Source organism: Trichomonas vaginalis, chromosome IV (genome assembly GCF_026262505.1).
Source record: "Trichomonas vaginalis G3 chromosome IV, whole genome shotgun sequence".
NCBI classification, from domain to species: Eukaryota; Parabasalia; order Trichomonadida; family Trichomonadidae; genus Trichomonas; species Trichomonas vaginalis.
Genome location: NC_067206.1, coordinates 9,219,930 through 9,242,206, shown reverse-complemented (window position 1 = coordinate 9,242,206; position 22,277 = coordinate 9,219,930). Strand labels below are relative to the sequence as shown.

Sequence of the window (22,277 nt, the reverse complement as noted above, 5' to 3'; positions counted from 1 at the left end):
TTAAAAAAATAAATTTTTACTTCATGCAATGTTTTATTTCTGTGCCGTCTTCAAGTATGCCCCAATATTTCCTTTTCGATATTACATGAACTTCGGAAAATACCTTATCTAGCTTAAAACAGCCCATCTTTTCACCGACCATTCCCATTTCAATGAGTTTGTTGTATCCTTCTTCGTTCGTCATGAGTGCGTCAATGTTCTCATAGTAAACCTTCACTTTGGATTTGACTTCGGAGAAGAATTTGCTGTAGTTGTCAAGGACTGCCTTTGCGAACTGAGGGTAAGACCAATGTTCGACAATAGGTTTTAATGTGGTTACTAAGCCACTTTGACCTTGAGTGAATTCGTACTTCAAAACAAAAGGAGAAAACCTTTCAACAAAGTTGTCGACCTTCTCATAATGTTTACTCTTCATCTCTTGAGGTTTCTTAATGGAATATCCCCATGTCGAATTCATAAGCAATTTGAGTGTCATTGCAAGTTTGGGGTTTGAAGCTTTCCTAATATCATACAGTTGTTGTATGACTTTTCCAACTGTATAGTTCCTTCCCGGGAACTCACCATCTTCGTTTGGAATTCCAGTCGGAATATATTGGACAAACCTCATGTATGCAGCGTTAAGGTCGACATAGTATATCTTTTCATCTGAGTCGAACTTGTCGCAACCAATTGGTCCAGTTTGTGGAAATTCAAGTGAGTCTCTTATCTTCTGAGAAACTTCTCCTGTTATCTCATAAACATCGTCGAAGCAACCTGTTTCATATAAAACCTTCTGACCTAACTCAGATGCTCTCCAATACAATTTGACGTCAATTGGATGTCTCAATGGAAGTTTGTTTATAGCATCTTGAAGTTCTTTCAACCTCATTGGAAGTTCTTCTGGTTCAGGTTGGTATCCGAACATACCAACCCCTTGTGGAACTGTGTACTTCTTTTGTACTAGAACTTTGTCTGGAACAACTTTTGGTCTTGCTAACAATGAAAAGTTTGTTTCGTCTTTTGGTACAAAACTTTCTGTCAGCTTGTCATCTGGAATTGGTTCCAACAAACCTTTCTCGAAAAGAATGTTTACAGCTCTGACAATGTTGCACTTACTTTTACCAAAGAATGGGTTTGAAAGACTTTCGTTCAACATGAAGTGGTTGTGGACAATTACAATCTTCAACCATGGTAAGTCTTTGTCAACAACATAGTCGTCATGTGAAGAACCTTTAGCTGTAGGTATGTTGACTCGGATATTGACATTTGCCAACGGTGCAATTTTTGCCAATTGACCTCTGAGAATGTACCTTGTCTTCACACATGACTCAAGATACTTCATCTTCTCATCTGTAACAAGACCAGAGTTCCTGAGACATGTAAGAATGCAAGGTTCGTTGACAATTGTTTCAATTGAATTGTAAATTCCATACCTTGTCAAGTCAATGTCAGACTTATTTATGAACGGGAAGTATCCAGCATGTTGTCTGACTGCTTGAGGGTTAGGTTGGTACCATTCGAACTTGACACTTGCAATTCCTTCAATTGCATTCAAAATGTCTGAGTCGGAGTCAACCATTTGTTCTCTCTTTGTAGTCTTGAAAGCGTCAAGAAGTTTTGCGGCTGTTTGTTCATTGCCATGTGCATAGTAAATGTGACCATCCAAATCTGTTATGGTCAATCTGAGATTGTGTCCTTTCTTATTTCCGTCTTGAATTGCAGCAAGTACACCCATGAAGCCTTCTTTGTTCTTTCCTTCGTCAAAGTTTACTGTAAAGGTTCGACCAGATGTAATTTGACTTCTAACTTCACGATACTTTTCATATGCATATCTTGTTCTTTCCATGGGAGCATGTGCGTCTTCACTTTTTCCTTTTTTCCTTCTCAAAGGATGCAATTGTTCGTCATGTTTCCAGTAGAATCTGGCAAAGCCGTCGTGTCCTTCAACTTGAGGTTCACTAACATCGAAAGGCATGTCCATAAGACGTTCTTCTTCTAACCTCTCTAGTCTGTTTGGATAATTGGCACGTGCTGTTTCCAAATCCATTTCGTAGCGAAGACCAGACAATTTGTCATAGACTTTTATGGGTCTTCCCTTCCTATATTTAAAATTCTTCGAAACTCTCCAACCATATCTTTGTAACTCTGCTTTTATTCTAGCAGACTTTCTGTCCATTCTATATGGGGGCATTTTTATAAAAATAAAAAATATTTTTTTCTTTACTTTACATAACCGCCTGCTGCCATAAGTCTTTGACGCCAACCCATACCAGCTAATGAAGGTTGACTTGGTTTAGTTTGGAAACTAAACTTTGGTTTTGGTTTATCTTCAGTTTTTGGTTTTTCTTCTTCTATCGGTTTTTCGTCACTTTTCGGTTCCTCTGACTTTACTTCACTTGCAGGAACAGTTGTGTCGTCAACATCTTCATAAATATCATATGCCATTTGTTTTTGTTTTCCTTTCAACTTTTTGTGTTTGTTGTAAAGTTTAGAATATTTCGACTCTAAGTCAATGAGATGTTCTATAATGAACTGTTGGTCAGTGAAATAAACTTTTCCATCTGTTGTCTCGAAAGCTCCTTCAGACTTCAATATTTTATTTGTGAGAGTCTGTTTCTTTTTTGAGATACTAGCCGTTCCATTTCTATGAAAAGTGACTTTATAGTTAGGGTTTGTATTTCCAGACCTGGCACTTTCTATTATTGAATTTTTCTCTTCATCTGTAAGTTCTTTGACAGGTTTTGACAATGGTTCTGAACTTTTTGTTTGTGGTGTCAAATCTACCGTTTCAACTTCTTCGGTCATTTCATCTCAGTAAAAAATTTTAGTTTGGTTTGTTTTCAACTGGTTGTTTGGGTTTTTTAAGTTGGTCTAAAACTTCCTGAGGTATAGGAAGAACTTTACAAACACGTGGTGTAACTGCTGGAAGCCGACAAATCCATCTTGAACTCATTTGTCTCAATGCTGTATTGTTCATTTCATCTCAGTAAAAAATTTTACATTTCCCACGTTTGAGGTGGTTGCGGTTGGTTATTGCTTACCCACTGTTGTGCATGGTTATATCCTCTGTTAAAGAATCTTTCACCTTGGTCCATATAGTGTCCTGCTTGGTTATAGTAGTCATTTGCTTTGTTATAATAGTTTCCTGCTTGTCTTCCTACACTGTCCATCCATCCTTGAACTTTTCCTCTTGTTTCAGGATTTGGAATAAGATTTGTTGCATCTCGTGCTACATCCCAACCTTTCTGTACAGTTTGTATAATAGGTTGTGCTTTCTCTTTAAGTATACCTAATGTACTCAAAATCTTCCTTCCAACTCCAAATGCACCTCTGGCTATTGTTCCCACTGCGGGTAAAAATCTAGATGCAACTCCTGCTAATGCGCCAAATAAACCCATTTCTTATAGGGTAAAAAATGACGAATCCAAACAATGACCCCTATGTTTCTAAAGCGACAAAGAAAGCACTCATGATAAAAATCTTTAGTTCAACACCAAATGCTTGGTTTATGGATATCTTGGAAAACATTCCGAGAGTTAGAACAGATGGACCTCCATACTGGTTAATATTTGTTGGTCAAAACACAAGATACTGTGAAGCCATACCATTATGGTCCAAAAATATTTTAGATGTGAAAACTGCTTTGACAATATTCGTTGACAAATACCATCCAACAAAACTGACATCTGACTGTGAAAGTTCTTTCAAATCAGATGATGTAAAAAACTATCTGCGTTCAAAAAATGTAAACCAATATTTCATTGTCGACCAAAACCATTCTGCTCTTGGTGTCATTGACGGATGTATAAAAATGTTAAGAGACTTAAACCAACCACAAGGTGGTGAAGCAAATGAAATGTCATATGACGACAAATATAGACACTTCTCCATGGCAAAGATGAGACAAGTTTTAAATATTTACAATAACCGTAAACAAAAAGGTTTGGGAAACCACTCCCCTGAAGAAATGAAAAACAACCCTGACTTAGAGAAAGACTATATATTTAATAATTTAGTCAAAAGAGACAAACAAGAAAGAATGCCGGGCTTCAAACTTCAGAAAGGTGACAAAGTAAAAATAGAAATACCTAAACGCGACCCATATGAAAATACTATTGACTATGACAACAATGGGAACCCGACAGGTACTCACATTCGTGTTCGTAAAAATAGAAGAAAGTATACAAGAGAATATTATGAAGTTTTAGGCAAACATGGCAAAATGTACAGACTGCAAGCAGAAGATAAAACTACTATTGTCAGACCTCGTTTCAAACTTGTCAAAGTTCAAGGTGGTATACTTTCAAAGACAGTTCCTAACAAATATAAGACAACTCCTGACGAATATGCTAAAGAAGTTGAAAATGACGACTAAGCAATTCTATACCATGCGTAAACTGTCATGTAAGGTGGCATGTAGTCTTTACTTTGTCCCGTTGTTTGTGTATATCCTGAAACGAAATGTGTATGGTTTCCTTCTCCCTGAGTGTCACTCCAGTAACCATTTATAGCAAACTTAACGTCGTCTTTAACATCATATCCTTTACCTTTTGTCATTCCTGACCAATCCCAATATCTATGCTTATGCCAACCTGCTTGAGATGTACTTAAATCTATGTAGTGACTGTGTGCAGGTAAATTTTCACCTGAAATCGTTTTACTTCCACCTGTTTCCTTTGAAGAGTTTGCACAATACAAAAACCTGTCGACTATTTGTTCCCATGCACCAACACCAAACATTACTTGAGGACCTCTTGCTTCCATAGATGTATAAATAGAACCTACTTGGTTCATTAAATCAAACATATGAGATATTATAGGATTGTCTCTTTTGAACTTAAAATATAGTGCAACTATTTCAGGTTTCTTCTGGTTTGTGTCAGAATATTTTTTATAATATAATCTTATGTTTTCAGGGTAGGTAAAGTCTTGACTATAATATTTATTTCTGTCATCTGTATAATAATATACTATTCTCGTTTTTTCTATTGCATTATATCTTTTATATCTATAATAATCTAAATATAATGTTAGCTTTTGTTCATCTACATGTGGTGTTCTGTCGTCATCTCCATAGTCATAATAATGTGGTGCTGGAGCTGGGTCAGGCAATGTCATATCTGCCATTTCATAAACTCTTAAATATTTCTTTTGTTCGTCTCCATATAAGTTTAAGTAGCAGTTGTTGTCTAATGGAACTTTAACTTGTGTACCATCATTCTTTTTATAGCTTACATACATTTCATTGTTATTTTTCGGAATGAGTTTATACCGTGTACCATTTTCTAAGGACTGTACCAACTGCCATCTAAAATATTTATTTTCTTCATTGACAGAAAAGTCACCAACAATAGTTTCAATATTTTTTGTTCCTAGCAAACTTTGGTATATTTCATTGACATATGTTTTATCTGCTTTCTTTTCAAGGCTAACGTTTAAGTCTGTTATTTCAGAAGATGTATGTGTATGTCCAACGTCACTTTTACTGTTTAAGGTTTCTTGTAAGTTTGTAATATTTGCAATGGTATGTGTATGTCCAACGGCACTTTTACTGTTTAAGGTTTCTTGTAAGTTTGTAATATTTGCAATGGTATGTGTATGTCCAACGGCACTTTTACTGTTTAAGGTTTCTTGTAAGTTTGTAATATTTGCAATGGTATGTGTATGTCCAACGGCACTTTTACTGTTTAAGGTTTCTTGTAAGTTTGTAATATTTGCAATGGTATGTGTATGTCCAACGGCACTTTTACTGTTTAAGGTTTCTTGTAAGTTTGTAATATTTGCAATGGTATGTGTATGAGTCTTATCTGCTTTTGTCTCTAATGTTTCCTTAAGACTTGGTATTTGGTTAATATAATGTATATGAGTCTTTTTAGAATATTCGTTTTCAGCTCTTGTCACTTCACTTGACATTTTATTGTCAACATATGTTTTGTCTGCTAGTTCAGGATGAGTATGTTCTTTTGTTGCATAAGCATTGTTAGCTCTTTCTTCTTCTTTTGCTATTGCATCGTCTACATATTCTTTGTCAGCTTTGTTGTCAACATCTGCTTTCAAAAGAAGTTCATTTATAGGTTTCTCATTTAAAGTTCCTTTTGTTGGATTTATACAGACAGTATGGTTCTTATTGTCTTGAAACAGAAACTCATCTGTCATTGGGTTTAATGTCAGTTTTAAGTTTCCATCCTTCAATGACTCAGATATCTTAGAATAGTTTGAAAAGTTTGTTGTGTTCTTATTTAGAGCTTGCATAATGAGTTGTCGGTTGTGTTGTATTTCTCTCATAGACGCTGTTTCATTTGACATTTTTATTATAGATAAAATATGCTTCCAATAGAAAAAGAAAATTCTAGAGTTGCTACAACTAAACCATTAGATGAACTTTTTACTAATGTCGGTCAAAAGTTTGAGATAGATACCGTAAAGCATGAAGGCTATCGTTTTGACTACCCATTAAGATGGTTAAGAGACCCATCCGTCACAAAAGCTATTGGCTTTCGTAGAATGAAGTTCATTTCAGAAGCCATACATGGTTTCCCATTTACGGTCGGTTTTGAAGTTCGATACTATAACAAAGAAAAACGTATGTATGAGAAATTTGAACAGGGAAAACTTTTACAAGTTAATTTGCTTATAAACTTAGAAACAACTCTTCAAGCTTTTCAAGAAAAAATAAACGATCTCTATATCGAATATGCAAACCAGTATAACATTGACGAAGGAGAATACCATCTCGATATTATTTATGACAGGAAAAATGCAACTGTTAAAATCAATAAAATAGAAGACCTTGGAGAAAACGTTTATATTTCTACAAAATATAACAACTTGGCATGGTATAGATTTATGAGGATGTTAAATCAGCCTGCAGCATATCCAGTACACCCGGACTATTATGAAGTCGAAAAGCCTAATGGAACATATGAAAATATTTTCGACCAAGATGCTATTATTGTTCATGCTTCATTTTCTGGCGCCCAAAACTCTTTCTTATGTCTGATGAATGACTTTTACGAAAAACCTACAAAGTTATACGAACCACCAAGTAGAAGTATTTCAGACTTTCAAGTATGGTTTACTACAGATGGAAGAAAAAGAATAATTCCATTATACCACGCGTTTTACTTAGAACTTAGTTTCATATACAACTACTATCGAACGGTAAAAATATAATTTTTTAATACGGTTGAGGTGTTGGATTTGGTTGCCAACTAGACTGTGGTGCAGGTTCAGGCTGTTGTATAACAGGAGCTTGTTCTTCTGGTTCAGGGTCTTTAGGTATAATACCAACGAACTGACCTACTCTTTTACCAATATTTTTGACTCCGTTCCATACTCCTCTTCCGACAGATTTTATTCCATTCCATATACCTCTTCCAACTCTTCTGAAGAAGTTTCCAATACTACTGAAGAAACCCATTTTACTATATGTAAAAATCTAATGTCCGCCTAGTCTCTTACGTTTCCTGTTGAGTTCCATAGCATTCTTTAACTGGAGCTCATACATTCTGTTTCTCCTCTGGTAGAAAACATATTCTGGGTCAACTCCTGTGTTCGCGTCATCTGCATAAAGTTGTTTATATCCCACTTCAGGGTTTGTATAAAACTCTTTCCATCTCATATTTGCATACCATGGTGGCAAACCTAACGCAGCGTCATTTGACATGGCAGTTTGCATTTGTACATCTGTTGGCACTTGACCATAGTTTGCCATTGCAGTTTGTATTCTAACTTCATTTGGAATATTCTCTGGGTTTGGTTGTCCAGGTTGCTGTGCATTCGCTAAGTTCTGTGCGTCCATTTAATATTAGATAAAAATATCTCTTACGAGTACATATACTGAACATTTGCAGGCATTGGTTCATCTTCATATTCTCTGTACTTTTCTGCCACGTCAAATAAATAAATGACACAATGGAAAAAACCTAAAACAAGTAGTCCTATTTCAAACCACATTTACTTACTAATAAAATTTCTTTATTGTGACACTTTCTCCGGTTTATAGGACCTCTCTCATATTCTATCTTGTCATATCTAAACTCATAGTCATGTATGTCCTCTAACCATCTCATAACGGTTTCCAAACCACTTTTATCGGATGTAAAGTAAAAGCATGGATGGTTATGTATAACGTCTAAAGTTTCTAAAGAGTCTCTCAAAGTCCAGTCTACTTGGTATTGAAAATCCCATGTGTTATAGAACGGCGGGTCCACTATAAAGAAAACATTTTCCTTGTCTTTATATTTTTCATACAACTCTGTCCAATGACATCTCACAAACTCTATACCCTCAATATATTTTTCTATGTCCTCTTTGAAAACATTTGTATAGTTAAGATATAAAACTTTTGACATAAGTGTTTCAATGTCATGAACTCTTATAGCACCACTATATAATAGTCTAGCAGATATACTATCCCAGTCTATATATTCTGCTTTTTTCAAAACCTCTCTCACAATATTTTTGTTATCTAATGGTATATGTTCCATCTTACCTATAGGTATCTTTTCTTTTAACTCTTTCAATATATTGTTTGTGTCTGGAATATGTTTGAGACGGTTCATATAGTTGTCGAAGTCATTGCATATAATCTTTGAGTCTGGGAATATTATATGACATAAATGGGATATATAGAAACTTCCACCGAACAAATCTACAAATGTTAGACCATTCGGTAGTTTCTTAAGTTCTCTCAATATAATATCTTTACATCTACTCTTATTTCCAAAGAACGGTAACGGCGGTTTTGTAAAATTCATTTATATATAATAATAAAAATGTTTTTACCCGAAAAGTGCCAGAAAAGTGACAAAACATGAAAACATATATAATTTGTGAAAAGTGACACAAAAAGTGTCACCGGCTGGTCGGCTGGGGTTCGGTCCTCCTCTTGGGTCTTGGGCAAAATTTCTTATGGGCTAGAGGGCGCAACGCGCCTGGAAGCCCTCCGAATATAAACTTCATTTATACTAAACATCTTCAGGGCTAGAGGGCGCAACGCGCCTGGAAGCCCCACTACCTTTTTTTAAAAAAGTGACAATTTTAGCAAAACGAAACCCTTAATTCATTTTAAACAAATTTGAAATGAAATAATTTGTGAAAATTTGAGAATAATTTAATTATTTCAGAAGTCTATATTGAAAAAATATTCTTAACAAAATTAATTTAAATGGTTCAGAAAATAAAAAATTAAAATGAATGGAAAAAACATGATTAGGAATAATTAACAATAATAAATATCATGGTTTTGGATTATTTAAACAGCTATAAAAGAACGAATTTTACAAATTATGATAAAAAAAATTATTGAAAAATAATGAAGAGGATAAGGATTTGAATCGAAAATTAAAAGGATGATTATGTGTCAAATTAAATTAAAATAAAAATTTTAGAAGATTTAGACAAGAAATAGTGCAAAGAATTAGAATTAACATAAAAATCGAAAATTTAATAAAGGAGAGATAAAATTATTGTAGTATTCAATTGAAAAATTTTATAAAATAAGGAATATTGGTAAACAAATAAGTTTCATCTAAAAAAAGGAAAATAAAAATATAAAAATTGAAATAAAAACAGAAATATAAAATATTTTTAAAATGCAAAAAAGTTTCATACTAATCGTTTTTGTATAATATTTATCATTGAAAGATTATTGAAAGATATTTTGAAAGAAATCGAAAGAGTTAAGAAATATTGAGAAGAAGGACAATTGAATGAATTTTTGGCTGATTGTACTATGCAAAGTTGATGATAATTGCAGGAAATTTTGAGATTTTCGAGGTTTTGGAGGGTGTGAGTACTATTATATGTAATAGTATCTCACACCCTCCAATTCATCCTATGGCGTCGAGAAAATTTTGGTGAAATGTCGTGGCATTTCACCAAAATTTCTCGGCGCCATATAGAGAACTAGAGTCTGCGAGGTACTGATTCTATCTATGTACCTCGCAGACCCTAGTTCTCAGCCAAAATGGCTAAAAATTGCTCGCAATTGTTTGCCATGTAAACCGTCACTTTTTGAGGAGATTTGACGTTCTGTCAAATCTCCTTTTTTCGTATATAAGAATTTCAGGCCCATTATACAAATTAAGAAATGCATAGCATCCAAATTCAAAGTCGATTTGACTATCTCCTTTATTTTTTATGTTATGGATAACTTCAATCCAGTTGGGATTTGCATTGGGAGTTTCTAAAGAGAGTTCTAATGAGCCATGGTTTTCAGTTTTCATATTAGAAAGCTCTTTTGAGCCATCTGATGTTTTAATTTGGCAAATCATGCCATTAGCATCAGTTAATTCATATTCTCCGTCATCTGGATAGTCCACATCAGCGGGATAAAAAATGTCGTACCATCCTTTTTGTTGTGTTGGATTTCTAATTTCTAGTGTAACACTAAGAATAAAGAGTGGAAGTATAAATCAATAAAATAAAAATTGAATGCAGTCATATTTGATAAGTATTGAAAAAATAATTAAAATTTTCCATGAAATTATAATATATGCATGTTTGTAAAATTATATCACGATAAAAATCTGACTCTTTTGAGTTGAAAAATTGAGAGACCATGAGCATATTAGAATAATACATGTTTATAATTAGAAAATTCGGGTTATAAAAGATGAACGTTAAATTGTAAACTTATGAATTTGAAAATATTTGAGAAAACAGAAATTATGTTTTTGGAATATGAAATTTGATTTTAAAGTTATAATGTGTTAATGTATTATTGAATTTGCGTTCTTAAGAAATCCGATTTAGCGACAGAATTTTTTATATTCTATTTTTATTTTAATAAAGAAATATTTAAATAAACGCTATTTTGGTGATAAGTGAAGTTTTCAATTGAAATTTTTTGAATAAATAATATCTGATTCTCGTAAAAATTTAAAACAAAACGATATATTTAAATGCAAAATTTATTTTACAATTTAAATTCACTCGTTTCGAAAATTCTGTCAAATTTAATTCAAAAATTTGAATACGCTTTAGAAAAGCGAACTCGGAATATTCAATATCTTTTTAAGCCAAGATTTGATTTTACATCCAATGTTCCATGATAACTAAAATTAATTAAAAACCAAAATATATAGTATTTCATTTGAATTTTCGTAAAAAGATTTTTTACATAATGCGTAATGATTCATTTGCTTTGTATTAAGCAGATAATACCAATTTTACAAGAAAAACATCATGTAACTTACTTTGCCACATAAAATAAACCGCCTACTTGGTTTCAAAAAAAAATTCAGGTAAATTTTTATGAGTTGATTTTCACATGCATCTCATGATATTCTAATTTTTTTTACTTTGATTAATTTCAATTTTTTTAACTCATTAATCATTTCAAATGATGCTAGCAAGTTTTATGCCATAGAATCAATAACTCATACAAGTGAATTATATCAAACGCCGGCATTTTGATCAGATTATAGGTGTTATTGACTAATCGACTCTTTCTCTAAACTCTAAATCATATCAAGCTGTTTATATATGTAAAGTAGTTTTAATAGCATGATACATTGTCTTGAGATTCTATCAATCTTTCCATAATTTTAAACGTACACTACTAAAATGACTCTGTCTTCTGTCCTTGGGAAAGATAAGAATTTACAATTGCTTGACTTAAACGATCAAGGTGATGACAGTTGGTCGATTATTAAAAAGATTGAAGTAATAGAAGAACTTATTCAAAAAATAAAAGCAAAAAATTTAAAACTCGAATCCAAATATATAGCAGAAATGAATAACATCCGATCTATTATTAAGAAAAATAAAATTGAAATGGAAACTAGGCTTTCTAAGTTACGTGAACAAAATGATAACGAAATTAAAGAACTTGACGAATCCAACTCAAATGAAATAAAGCTAATGAAAGAAAAAATTAATGATGCAAATGATACCACTAATAAATTTCATGACAACAGAAGAGCAATGCGAAAGGCTCAAAAAGAAGCCGAACTTAACGAGTTAAAGCATCAATTAGAATCAATGAAGCAAATGAATGAATCTCTATTAATGAATAATAGTACAAAAATAAGAAATAATAATATGGACAACGTTGTTAAGATATCCGAGCTAATGGCCAAAATTGAATTAATGAAATCATCCATTGATGAAGTTAATTCCTCTATTCAGCAAAATCTTCTATTAAATACCAAATCTATCCGTGAAATTAATTTTAAATATCAATCACGCGCGGAGCAGAGTCAAAAAGAGTTAGAAAGCATGAAAGAAAAGCTCAATAAGCAAACAAATGAAGTAGAAATTGTAATCAAAAATGAAGAAATGTCGAATCAGCAAGTAATTCAAAAGTATAATAAAGAACTGGAGATAGCTGAGATCAAAGAAAAAAAGCTTCAAGAACTTAAAATAAAATTAGGTCAAAAGCATAAAACCCAACGCGATGAGTTAAAATCTAATATCGAATCTATTCGAGAAGCTATAGAGAGCATAAACGAAATTTGTGTAGAGAATGAGAAAATATCCGAAAAGCATGAAAAAAAGATCTCAAATATCGAAAAAGATTGTGCAAAGATCTCATCCCAAATAGATGAGACTAAAGAAGAAATCCAACAACTTAAATCAGAAAATATTATTCTACGAAAAGAAATACAACGTTTACGTAATAAGAATTTTGATTATCGAATGACTTCTATTGTTCCTCGTATTTAATACTTATATATGTATTTACTTTGTTTTTGTATGTAAAAACCCTATTTTGCGTCTCAATTATTTGATTTTTCCTGAAAATAGGAAATCTCAAATCATTTTCGATTTAAATAGCTTTACAATCTAATAGATTTAGCTCTATATGGTTTCACCCTAACATAAAATCCATGCCAAAATATAATTTTAATATTTTTATTAGTAAAATAAAAATATCTATAATGAAACTACTGAACTACAGTCTTCATACTATTAAAATTGATAAGTAGATCGATTAAATATTATGAACAATAATTTTAAAAATCAAAATCAACATGAAATTTTTTATTGTTTTGGTTTCTTAGATGGAACTGGAATCTTTGATCCTGCTGCCTTCTGTAGCTTGGATCCGGCCGCAGAATTACGAGAAGCCTTTCCTTGAGTCATAATTCGGATTTTATTATCGACAGAAGAAAGTCGTTGTTGTAAAACGGATATTTCTCCTTCGAGTTTCTCGATTGTTTTGTTCATTCTCGTAATTGAAACGCGACGTTGGGCCATTGCTGTTTCTCGCTCTTCTTCGGACTGTTCGATTGAAGCATTAATAGCTTCGAAATCTTTTACAAGCTGTGAATTAGTATTTGTCTCGGAACGAGATGAAGAACGAGATGTAAGAGAATTTAACTCAGAAAGTAGTTTGGAGTTCTCGGATTGAGCTTTTTCGTTATCATCTTTAAGCATTGATACTCTGAGCAATGCTTTCTGTAGTCTTTGCTGTTGAATAATTACATCGGATTTTCCTGTTGTAGCTTTGAATTCAGATTCACCTTGCTTTTCAAGTTTAACGAGTTGGTTAGCTGTATGTCTAGTTTGTAGTTGAAGTTCTGCGTTGGAACGCTTAAGATCATTAATTCTTTGCTCCATTGAAGCCAATTTTCGATGGGCTTTAACTAATGGATCTTGCATAATGTTTACAGATGCCTCAACAACTTGAGGAAGGCCTCTGTCGATCATTCCTTTAACATAATCAAGATATTCGAGAACTCCGGTCTTATCTACATCCGAGCATCCGGACAAATTATAGCCATCAACGTACTTCGGATGTTTGATCAAACCTCCGTCGTATTTATATGGCTTTCCGGACAATTCAACTTCATCATAAATAGAAAAGTCCATTGAAGTTCTATTTCTATGCATAAGAAGTTGTGTATCTGTAAGAACGCACATTAATAATGAAAATAGTTGATTTGTCTCTGTTAATCGTAATGATAAACTTTGATTAAGTGTTGAAATCTTTTGACTTCTATTGAAAATTTCTTCTGTCTCCATGACTTCTTTAACGACATCATCGTCGCTTAAATCTTTCTTGGAGGAAAGAGATGACGAAAGTTTGGATGAATCTTCATTATTTTCTTGTATTTCTTGGTTTTCTGGTTGACTTTCTAGTTCTGGTTCTTCTTTATGAGGAGATTCTGGAACCGCTTCTTCTTCCTCGACTTTTTCTTCTGGCAAAGGCGTTTCATCGACAGCTTTTTGAGATTCTTCTGCTTTTTCATCTTCCTTCTGTTCATCTCCATCGGATGAAAAGTCATGTTCATCATTTGCTGGTGTTTTTGTTGGTTCAGGGGTTTCTGTACCAAAATCATCTTCATTTTCATCTTCAAAATTTGCTTGATGAGGTTGTTCATCTTCATCACCTAATACAAATGGATTTCCCTCATCCTCATCATCAATAAAGTCATCGTCAAAATCATATTCAGCCATTTTTTTGTAAAAAAAATTGTTTTCACTTTTTATCAAAATTTGATATGATGATAATTATGTAAAAGAAGTAGAGTTTAACTTTCTTGATGACATCGTTTATATAAACATCCGGATTTGTATTTATTCTACTAATTAATATCTAAAGTACTCACAAAATCTAGATTGAGAGGCGGTCAATGACTTTTGAGGGGAAATTAACGCATGGGATTTAATATTATTTAGGTTGATATGCTTGCCTATTATTTCAGAAAAAAATCTTAAAAATTTCAATATGAAAATTGAAAGCAAGTCAAAAAAAATGCTTACATGTAAATTTTAATATCATATGCATAATTTCATATTTTGAACATTTTTTATTTTTGTTTAAGGGTGCGCCCGGGAGGATCATGTAAACTTCAGAATTTAGAACCTTAATTTTTAAGCAATTACTTGGTACCTAAATAGGTAGTAAAACTCTAAAAATATCAAAAAGTACAACTTGGCTCCATAATAATCCTGTCATGGTGGCAGTTTGTATTCCCTAGTATTTTCCTCTTGAATCTCTTTTTCTGTCGAAATTAAATTCAAATCTCAGAAGTAGAAGTGAATAATCGACTTATTGCTGCTATTATACGAATAAACAAATCCATTATATTATTTTTATTTACATAATATCTGTTTGAAGTTCATAATTCTATAAATTTTTCTTCAAAAACATTACAATCTTGATAGTTTTGATACTGTTTAATAGGTTTTTGGCACCTTATTTAGTAATTACAACGTATCGAGTCGATCTGAACTTAATTTTCGGAAATTTGAAATATTTATCATAAGTAAAATCTGATTTGAAATTTATGTTTAATTACTATATTTTGCATAATCCTAAGTAGCTTTTGTAAAAATTCATCAAAAAAATTTTTAACGTGCTTTAATTTTTTATTTTTTAAAATAATACATATTATTATATAACTAGAATATTTACAAATTTTAGTGCTTTCAAAAATTTAATCCTCCTCCTCTCAAATAAACGTACATCCGGGTGGCCTGTTTTTGCAAAAAATAAAATTTCATTTTTTTATGCTTAAGGGTGCCCTATAACGATAATGTAAACATCACAAAATTAACCTTATTAGAACTCGAATGAATGGATTATCCAGATTCTAGTTCTCAATATAATAGCCTTAAAAGTGCTTTTCTGAGGGTGGTCTATCGTCTATAGGGCACCCTTAAAAAGTCAGAATTTTTATTTGCTTCTGGGATATATGATGGCTATATCAGACAAAAAAAAAAAGGTAGTGGGGCTTCCGGGCACTTCGTGCCCTCTAGCCCCGAAGATGTTTAAAAAAAGTTGGAATTGAGGTAAAATTAGATGTTTAGTTTCATGGAACTTGACTGTCCATTGCATCTGCCATTTGTTGGTCGTCTTCTGATGGTGTTCTTGAATGATATTCTTCTTCTTCGGGTACAAATTCGTCATCATCAGGTGAGTCTTGTGGTTCATCTTCTTGAGTAGAGTCTTCTTCTTCAACATCAAAGTCATCTGGTGTATCGAACTGAATGTATGAAAGCCAAATGTTGTATGTGTTTTCCAATTGGCTTTCAAACTTGAGATACATTCCATGCATGAGTGTTATTTCAGTTTCAACGTAGAGTTGCTGACGTGGCTTGAAGACATGCATGAGAATTGGTCCTCCAAATTCGTCCTTGAAAAACTTGCAGTAGCAAACATAAACTGAGATAGAGTCTCCTTCTTCAATGTCTTCTGCTTGGTTAACGAAATGAATAGCAATTTTGCGTACTTGAATTGTGTTGTTGTCTGAGTAAAATAATGGTTTGAACTTGGGGTTGAGTGAGCTAAGACATTGCCATTTTGCTGTTTCTTGTCCGTACTCACGTTCTTCTTCGTCATCCTGATATCCATAACTCTTTAATTTGAATTCGACCCAAAACTGTTCGACTTTTTTTGCAGCTTTGGGTGGAAGACTTTCAATAAGCTGACATATAGTTCTGTCAACCATTATCTTTGTTATTGTTGGAAAATAGTTGACAATTGTGTCACCTAATTCGAATGGGTCAGGTGTTTCTTTTTGTAGTTTGGTAAAGTCTGCAAGAACTTTGTTGAGTTGTTCACAATATTCTTTGTTAAAAGTTGCAGCAACTCTTTCTTCTGGCTTTGAATTGAAGTATTCTTCAGACAATCTGAGTAGTATTTTGCGTAGTTCAGCGTTGCTGTGGTTCTTTGTAATACGGAGCTCGTTTGGTATTGTTTTTGGTAGTGAAAGTGGCTTTGGATTGAGCGAATTGTCTGTTCTGCTTGGAGAATGTGTAGATGCTGCAGTTTGATATTGAGGCTCTAAACCTGTGGGTGCTGAAAGTTTGCAAGCAATTTCTTCAGGTGAATTTGGAGCGAACACGCTAGCGAATGCCATTAGACAAAAATGAACTGTTTTTTTCGGACTACTCATAGAAAAGTTTAAAATAAACCGTTTTCGTCAACGGTAACCCCCTCTATTTTATTTTATTTAATAGTTACCGTTGGCAAACCGTTCCATCTCAAATATTGAATGAACTATAAACGTTTTTTGTTTTCTATATATACTTTTTGTCCAACGGTAAAACTTTTTACACAACGGTTTTTGAGAGTCGTCGCCGTTGACTTTTTTGTAGAGCACTCAAAATAGTATAACTTTGTCCGGACAAGTAAGGGTCTATCGTCGCTACAGGAAAAGTTACAGGCGTTCCAAGGAAGTAAACTTTGAGAAGCCTTTTCCCTTAAAAAAGATAGGACGGTTATTTTACAAAACTGACAACACTTTGACCGAGTAGTTTTTTGTGCTGAACAAAAAGTGTCATATAAACATCTGTCAAAAACCGCTTTTTAACTTCACTTAAAATGCCACGTAAGCTACGTAAGAATATACGTAAGAGGAAGAGAGCATTGAAACATCCAATAGTAAAACTGACACCACAACAACAGTTGCAACAACAAATGATGAATGACCCCACTATGTTGCAACAAATGTCAAGCAACCCTATGCTTTTAAACCGAGTTATTGGTGCACAGAGTGGAGGTTTAAGAGCGGCACTTTTAGCGAAAATGGCAGGCTATGGTGGAGCTGCAGACGGAACAGCTTATAACCCTCAAAGTCAAATGAATTTGAGTTCACTCAAAAATCAAATAACAGATGTCAAAAAGTCAAACATAGACATACAGAAACAAATAAGTGAAAACGAAAAGAAACTAGAATATGACAGACACACAAAGAAACTCAATGAGTTAAACGTAGAGAAAAAGAAGAAAGAAGAACAACTGAAAGAACTAAGTACAGAGGAATATGCGAAAAAAGTGTCAGAAAAAGCAGCAGAAGTAGCAAAAATGGAACAAGATGTTATAAATTTGAAAAACCATACTACTCAATATAAAGTACTGAAAGATGAAGAATAAAACAAAAAGCCCTGAAGACATATATGGATAGCGATGAGTATAAAAAAGAAGTTGAAGCAAATGTAAAGGCAGAAAAACTTTTACAGTTGCAAAACCAAACCGTACAGTATGAAAACTTAGCACAAGAAAGTAAAAATAACGACGCAGCCATGCAAAAGGCAATGAAAAGCGCAGAATATATAAAAGCTAATAATGACTGGTTAGATGCCCAAGCCAACGCTAAAGCAGCCCAACTTATAGGGTCAATAAGGACAAAAATACAAGCGGATGAAGACAGTTCAAATGAAGCTTTAATGAATGCTGACTTTAAGAACGCCTTCGAAGCTCTTCATAGTAAGGTGAAACTAGTGAACGACTTCTCATCTGGAAAGAAACTGAAGTCTGAAGGTTTCGACAACGAGTTAAGAGAAGTAGCACAAAATATGACGAAAATAACAGATGCAGCAACGAGACAGGCAGTTCAAAGTGCCTATGACGCCGTTAGAGCAACTGTTGTGGAAAGTCAAGAAAAAGAGTTACAACAGACCAAAACAGACCTAGTAAATGCTTTCTTAAGAACGAAAAGTCAGGTAGGACATTATGCTGCAGATGGAACATATGTGCCAGCTGGTGGAACTTATATACCAGCTGGTGGAACTTATATACTAGCTAGTGGAACTTATATACCACCAAACCCTCCAAGAGAAGCACCTGCACCAGGACTACCTAAAACATTTACATCGTCACATGAACACAGACACAGGCATGCACCAAAACCAACACAACAACCAACACAACAACCAACAGTTCAAAACACTGCACCACAACCAACAGTTCAAAACACTGCACCACAACCAACAGTTCAAAACACTGCACCACAACCAACAGTTCAAAACCCTGCACAACAACAACCACAAACAGAGCAAGGACATAAAAGAAGTAGAGAACAAGGAAACCAAGAATTCTTAAAAATGCTTCAGGAAGACTATGGTTACCCAGATACTCTTGACTTTAGTGACAGATATAAAGAAGCTATTAGAAAGTTCAAGGAAGGAAATACTGACCCGAACCTATTTAGCTTTATGGCTCAGCACCAAATGGGATATAATTTCAAACCTGGAAAATACAAGCTCGCTAAGGGATATGATTTAATAGCATATCATCCAAATGACATGACTGAATTTACTCCGAGATATTTGGTGTCAGAGCTAAATGATAATTCAACTCTCTTCATGAAACGCGTAAAAAATAGAGACGGAACGAAAGAAGAAAGGTTTATGAGTCCGGATGACTTAGATAGGGAACTTTTTAAAAACGGTCTCGGAATATATGAAATGCCAGCAGATGAGGTACAAGAAACTCCACAGGAAGAAGTTCAGATACAACCAGACATGGAAGAAATAGTTCAGCAACAACAGCTAGAAGAGCCTGAAGGAAACGAACAAGTTCCTCCTTTGGAAACTAACTTCACAGAACTAGATGAAGATTTGGAACAGCCGAAAAATCTTGACCCTCAACAAGTGTATGCGGGGAATATGGAATCTTTCCAAGAGTCTAAGAAAAATTCGGCTGACATAGTAGAAGAATATCGAAAAATGTTCGCCGACATACAAAAGACTCCAACATCAGATGAAAATATTCAGCATAGAATGGAAGAACTGAAAGAAAGTGTACGCAAATACAACAATCCTTTTTACTTACGACCATATAACGTTCAATCTTTGGCTGAACTCGGTGAAAATAAAAGGTTAAATTTCAACAAAACATATAGAAATGAAACATTGTTTAAAGTTCATTCAGAACCTACCAATATGGAAACAAACCTACTTTTGTTTCTGCAGACTATGGAACTACAATGAGATGGGGTCATAAAGCTAATCCGGATAGGTGGTTCATAAACTTACAACCACAATTCCAAGAAGTTGTAGACGCAATGGAAGTGAATGGTGAACCAGATATAGCTGGTATTTTCAGCGCGGCTTTAATGCCATTGAAAGATATGAAAGATGCAGATATTTTGGACCAGTATGAAATGAACATGGCTGATGGAAATATAACACCTGACGTTCTAAACATTTATCTCAAAGAACTACACAGAACCATAGAGATGGTATATTTGGTGAAGAGTTTAGAAAGAAAGTTAGGGAGAGAGAAGGAAGAGAACCTATTGTACATGACCTTGCAAACGAAAGTTTGCAAAATGTCATAAAAACTTACTTTGCAGACAATGAACCGAGAAGGGATGAATATTTAAGAAAACTCAAATGGACAGTACCAAATGAAATGTTAGTATTGAAAAACATGTTCCTTGACAAAATAAAACCAACTACAGAAATAAATGACGCAAGACTGAAACATTGGGTAAAAGCTTTCCCATTCACAAAAGATATTATTGGTAACATGGAAAGAAAACCAGAATGGCTACAAAAACATATATTTGGAAACGAGCTTATTCCATATGGACAAGCTCTGTTTGAAGAGCTTGAACCGGAAACTCAGGAAAGAGTCATGCAAACAATACGCGAAGACTCAAATACAAACTATGACAAAATCTTTCTAGGATATAGGTTACCTGAGATGGGCGACCAGAGCCCAAAGGCAAAAAGGACATGGGAAATTTACAACATACTAGGTGAACATGAGGCAAAGATGCAACAACTTGAAGCAGAGGGCAAGTTACCAAAAGCGACACCAAAGAAGAAGAGTAGAACAAAGTGAAAGTAGTGAAGAAGTAACTTCATCTAGTGAAAGTAGTGGCAATGAAGGAAAAAGAAGAGTTAAAAACTCAGTCAGGAAGAAAGTAAAGCTTGGTACGAGTGGGTTCTATTATGATATATAAATCCAACTATTCTATATTTTTACCCATATGAAATGTACGCCGCTCAGAATATAACGCCAACAGTTTTGGATGCCATGAACGGAAATGTTTCCGAATGGTATAACGAATGCGACAATGCCATTAGAAGGTCAGAAATAGTTCCTGGAACTTACGAATATACAACTGCTGTTTCTTATGGAAACGTAGGTGAGTTTGGAGAAGGTTCTTCAACAACAGTAGATATTGCTTGCGACAGGTTTCATATTATTTCTATTGACAACTCATTCTTATACGTGGAACAAGACATTGAAATAAAACCTTCTGCCAAGTTGTCTGACAAGAAAGGTTGCAATGGAATTTTCTATGTCGGATACCAATATGCTCCAGAAGTTTTCATGGGATATAAGATATATTCTAACTCTGACTTAGTTCAAACAGTAACATGGGCAAACTATGAATGGTTCGCTTTGAGAAACTCAGTACAACCACAAGCTAGAGAACAAACAGACCAGTATGCAAATATTGAGAAAATAAGAAGACTTGACCCTAACGTTCCAGGAGTTTATGTTAACCTTTCTGGTTCAGATGGAACTGCTGCCACTAAAGTAAAACTGAAACTTAGAGTTCCTTTGTCATCTTTCCTCATCTTCAGGTTTTTAAGATACTTGCCAAACTGGGCAGGAAAAATTTCTATGAACTTACTCCAAGCAAAAATAACTTAGTCATTGCACCAACACAAGACCCATTCAGCATTACTGTAGCTGGAACTGGTGGAGCCAAGTTCTGTGACTTTTGCAAAGACAAAGTTGACTTAGACTTTGGTTTCTCAAACTCAACAATGAAGTAAACTATTATTTCAATGCTGCTGGAACTGCTTGGGACCCAGTTAAGTTCACATGCGAAAAATTTGAATGCAAGAGAATAGAAAGCAGACTTGCAGTCTATATGTTGGACCCAGATATTTCAAATGCTTTAGCTGCCAAATATATTGCAGTTCCACTTATGTTCCCTATACACCAAATATCTGTCAAAGACTTTGCAGGTGAAGTTGGAAACCAAAGTGCTGACCCAGGTGCAAGAACAGATATTGCTTTAACAACTGCAATGAAACATGCAGATACTATGTTTGTACTGTTCAGACGAACTATAAATGACTATTCTTGTTTCTACAACCCCGGTATTAAATATCATATAAACATAGATGGCAAATATTATCCAAGAGAAGAATATTCTACAGTTGAGGATATGAGGTCATACAACTTGACATTAGATGCTATGAACTTTAACAACAACTTCACAACAACCATTAACCCTGAAATGCAAAGTTCTATTATGCCATATGTGAAAGTATGGACTCATACAGGAGGTCAAAAAACTCAATATACAAATGGAGACCGTTCAAACTTTTGGCTTGGCATTCCATTTGCTGACTCAGAAGACTTTATGGGTGGTATTTCAACTGTTGGTACTGTACAAATACAATATACTGGTGACAGAGACGGTCCAGATGAACTGAGAGCAAAGAAGTTTACAAAACCAATAGCACTTTTCACGGAAGATGCTCTTTTGAAGATTCGTTCGATGAAACCTGCTGGGGCTCCTCAGATTGGCATAACGACAGCTTCCATCGAGCAGATTTTGGCAGCAGGTCAGTAAGTTGTTCTTGAA

The 22,277-nt window shown here is 34.0% G+C and overlaps 16 protein-coding genes and 2 pseudogenes across 18 annotated transcripts, besides 5 other annotated features; 8 read left to right on the top strand and 10 right to left on the bottom strand.

Annotated features, from left to right (window-relative positions):
* Window positions 1-5,778: part of a mobile genetic element that runs on past the window's edge.
* On the bottom strand, window positions 17-772 carry TVAGG3_0057660 (DNA/RNA polymerases family; the record flags this gene model as incomplete). The annotated part of the gene is made up of 1 exon (XM_051221296.1): window positions 17-772. A coding segment is annotated over one exon (756 nt), but the record flags the coding sequence as incomplete, so codon positions are not given.
* On the bottom strand, window positions 947-1,825 carry TVAGG3_0057650 (uncharacterized protein; the record flags this gene model as incomplete). Its single annotated transcript, XM_051221295.1, has 1 exon — window positions 947-1,825. A coding segment is annotated over one exon (879 nt), but the record flags the coding sequence as incomplete, so codon positions are not given.
* TVAGG3_0057640 (phage tail repeat-like family) lies at window positions 2,200-2,784 on the bottom strand (the record flags this gene model as incomplete). Its single annotated transcript, XM_051221294.1, has 1 exon — window positions 2,200-2,784. One exon carries the CDS (start codon window positions 2,782-2,784, stop codon window positions 2,200-2,202), a length of 585 nt encoding a protein of 194 aa, XP_051106280.1.
* Window positions 2,804-2,956, bottom strand: TVAGG3_0057630 (uncharacterized protein; the record flags this gene model as incomplete). Its single annotated transcript, XM_051221293.1, has 1 exon — window positions 2,804-2,956. One exon carries the CDS (start codon window positions 2,954-2,956, stop codon window positions 2,804-2,806), a length of 153 nt encoding a protein of 50 aa, XP_051106279.1.
* Window positions 2,976-3,377, bottom strand: TVAGG3_0057620 (uncharacterized protein; the record flags this gene model as incomplete). The annotated part of the gene is made up of 1 exon (XM_051221292.1): window positions 2,976-3,377. One exon carries the CDS (start codon window positions 3,375-3,377, stop codon window positions 2,976-2,978), a length of 402 nt encoding a protein of 133 aa, XP_051106278.1.
* Window positions 3,791-4,354, top strand: TVAGG3_0057610 (uncharacterized protein; the record flags this gene model as incomplete). Its single annotated transcript, XM_051221291.1, has 1 exon — window positions 3,791-4,354. One exon carries the CDS (start codon window positions 3,791-3,793, stop codon window positions 4,352-4,354), a length of 564 nt encoding a protein of 187 aa, XP_051106277.1.
* On the bottom strand, window positions 4,641-5,220 carry TVAGG3_0057600 (phage tail repeat-like family; the record flags this gene model as incomplete). Its single annotated transcript, XM_051221290.1, has 1 exon — window positions 4,641-5,220. A coding segment is annotated over one exon (580 nt), but the record flags the coding sequence as incomplete, so codon positions are not given.
* A 525-nt stretch (window positions 5,779-6,303) lies between the features above and the next one.
* TVAGG3_0057580 (uncharacterized protein) lies at window positions 6,304-7,152 on the top strand (the record flags this gene model as incomplete). Its single annotated transcript, XM_051221289.1, has 1 exon — window positions 6,304-7,152. The coding sequence occupies one exon, from the start codon at window positions 6,304-6,306 to the stop codon at window positions 7,150-7,152; it is 849 nt and encodes a 282-aa protein (XP_051106275.1).
* A 4-nt stretch (window positions 7,153-7,156) lies between these two features.
* Window positions 7,157-7,399, bottom strand: TVAGG3_0057570 (serine threonine-protein phosphatase family; the record flags this gene model as incomplete). The annotated part of the gene is made up of 1 exon (XM_051221288.1): window positions 7,157-7,399. One exon carries the CDS (start codon window positions 7,397-7,399, stop codon window positions 7,157-7,159), a length of 243 nt encoding a protein of 80 aa, XP_051106274.1.
* An 18-nt stretch (window positions 7,400-7,417) lies between these two features.
* TVAGG3_0057560 (uncharacterized protein) lies at window positions 7,418-7,780 on the bottom strand (the record flags this gene model as incomplete). The annotated part of the gene is made up of 1 exon (XM_051221287.1): window positions 7,418-7,780. One exon carries the CDS (start codon window positions 7,778-7,780, stop codon window positions 7,418-7,420), a length of 363 nt encoding a protein of 120 aa, XP_051106273.1.
* Window positions 7,781-11,549: 3,769 nt separating this feature from the next.
* Window positions 11,550-12,707, top strand: TVAGG3_0057550 (uncharacterized protein; the record flags this gene model as incomplete). Its single annotated transcript, XM_001297986.1, has 1 exon — window positions 11,551-12,651. The coding sequence occupies one exon, from the start codon at window positions 11,551-11,553 to the stop codon at window positions 12,649-12,651; it is 1,101 nt and encodes a 366-aa protein (XP_001297987.1).
* Window positions 12,708-12,969: 262 nt separating this feature from the next.
* On the bottom strand, window positions 12,970-14,388 carry TVAGG3_0057540 (uncharacterized protein; the record flags this gene model as incomplete). The annotated part of the gene is made up of 1 exon (XM_001297987.1): window positions 12,970-14,388. The coding sequence occupies one exon, from the start codon at window positions 14,386-14,388 to the stop codon at window positions 12,970-12,972; it is 1,419 nt and encodes a 472-aa protein (XP_001297988.1).
* Window positions 14,389-14,756: 368 nt separating this feature from the next.
* Window positions 14,757-15,409: a mobile genetic element.
* A 44-nt stretch (window positions 15,410-15,453) lies between these two features.
* Window positions 15,454-15,593: a mobile genetic element.
* Window positions 15,559-15,593: a terminal%2Cinverted (terminal inverted repeat of Kolobok-5_TV transposon ID:TVAGG3_0057520).
* A 153-nt stretch (window positions 15,594-15,746) lies between these two features.
* Window positions 15,747-16,796, bottom strand: TVAGG3_0057510 (uncharacterized protein; the record flags this gene model as incomplete). The annotated part of the gene is made up of 1 exon (XM_001297988.2): window positions 15,747-16,796. The coding sequence occupies one exon, from the start codon at window positions 16,794-16,796 to the stop codon at window positions 15,747-15,749; it is 1,050 nt and encodes a 349-aa protein (XP_001297989.2).
* A 464-nt stretch (window positions 16,797-17,260) lies between these two features.
* TVAGG3_0057500 lies at window positions 17,261-18,212 on the top strand (annotated as a pseudogene). The gene has a single exon. A coding segment is annotated over exon 1 (952 nt).
* Window positions 18,213-18,234: 22 nt separating this feature from the next.
* On the top strand, window positions 18,235-19,539 carry TVAGG3_0057490 (protein of unknown function, DUF4106 family; the record flags this gene model as incomplete). The annotated part of the gene is made up of 1 exon (XM_051221286.1): window positions 18,235-19,539. A coding segment is annotated over one exon (1,305 nt), but the record flags the coding sequence as incomplete, so codon positions are not given.
* A 359-nt stretch (window positions 19,540-19,898) lies between these two features.
* Window positions 19,899-20,509, top strand: TVAGG3_0057480 (annotated as a pseudogene). The gene has a single exon. A coding segment is annotated over exon 1 (611 nt).
* Window positions 20,510-20,662: 153 nt separating this feature from the next.
* Window positions 20,663-21,055, top strand: TVAGG3_0057470 (uncharacterized protein; the record flags this gene model as incomplete). Its single annotated transcript, XM_051221285.1, has 1 exon — window positions 20,663-21,055. A coding segment is annotated over one exon (393 nt), but the record flags the coding sequence as incomplete, so codon positions are not given.
* A 496-nt stretch (window positions 21,056-21,551) lies between these two features.
* Window positions 21,552-22,277: part of a mobile genetic element that runs on past the window's edge.
* Window positions 21,612-22,265, top strand: TVAGG3_0057460 (protein of unknown function, DUF4106 family; the record flags this gene model as incomplete). The annotated part of the gene is made up of 1 exon (XM_051221284.1): window positions 21,612-22,265. One exon carries the CDS (start codon window positions 21,612-21,614, stop codon window positions 22,263-22,265), a length of 654 nt encoding a protein of 217 aa, XP_051106270.1.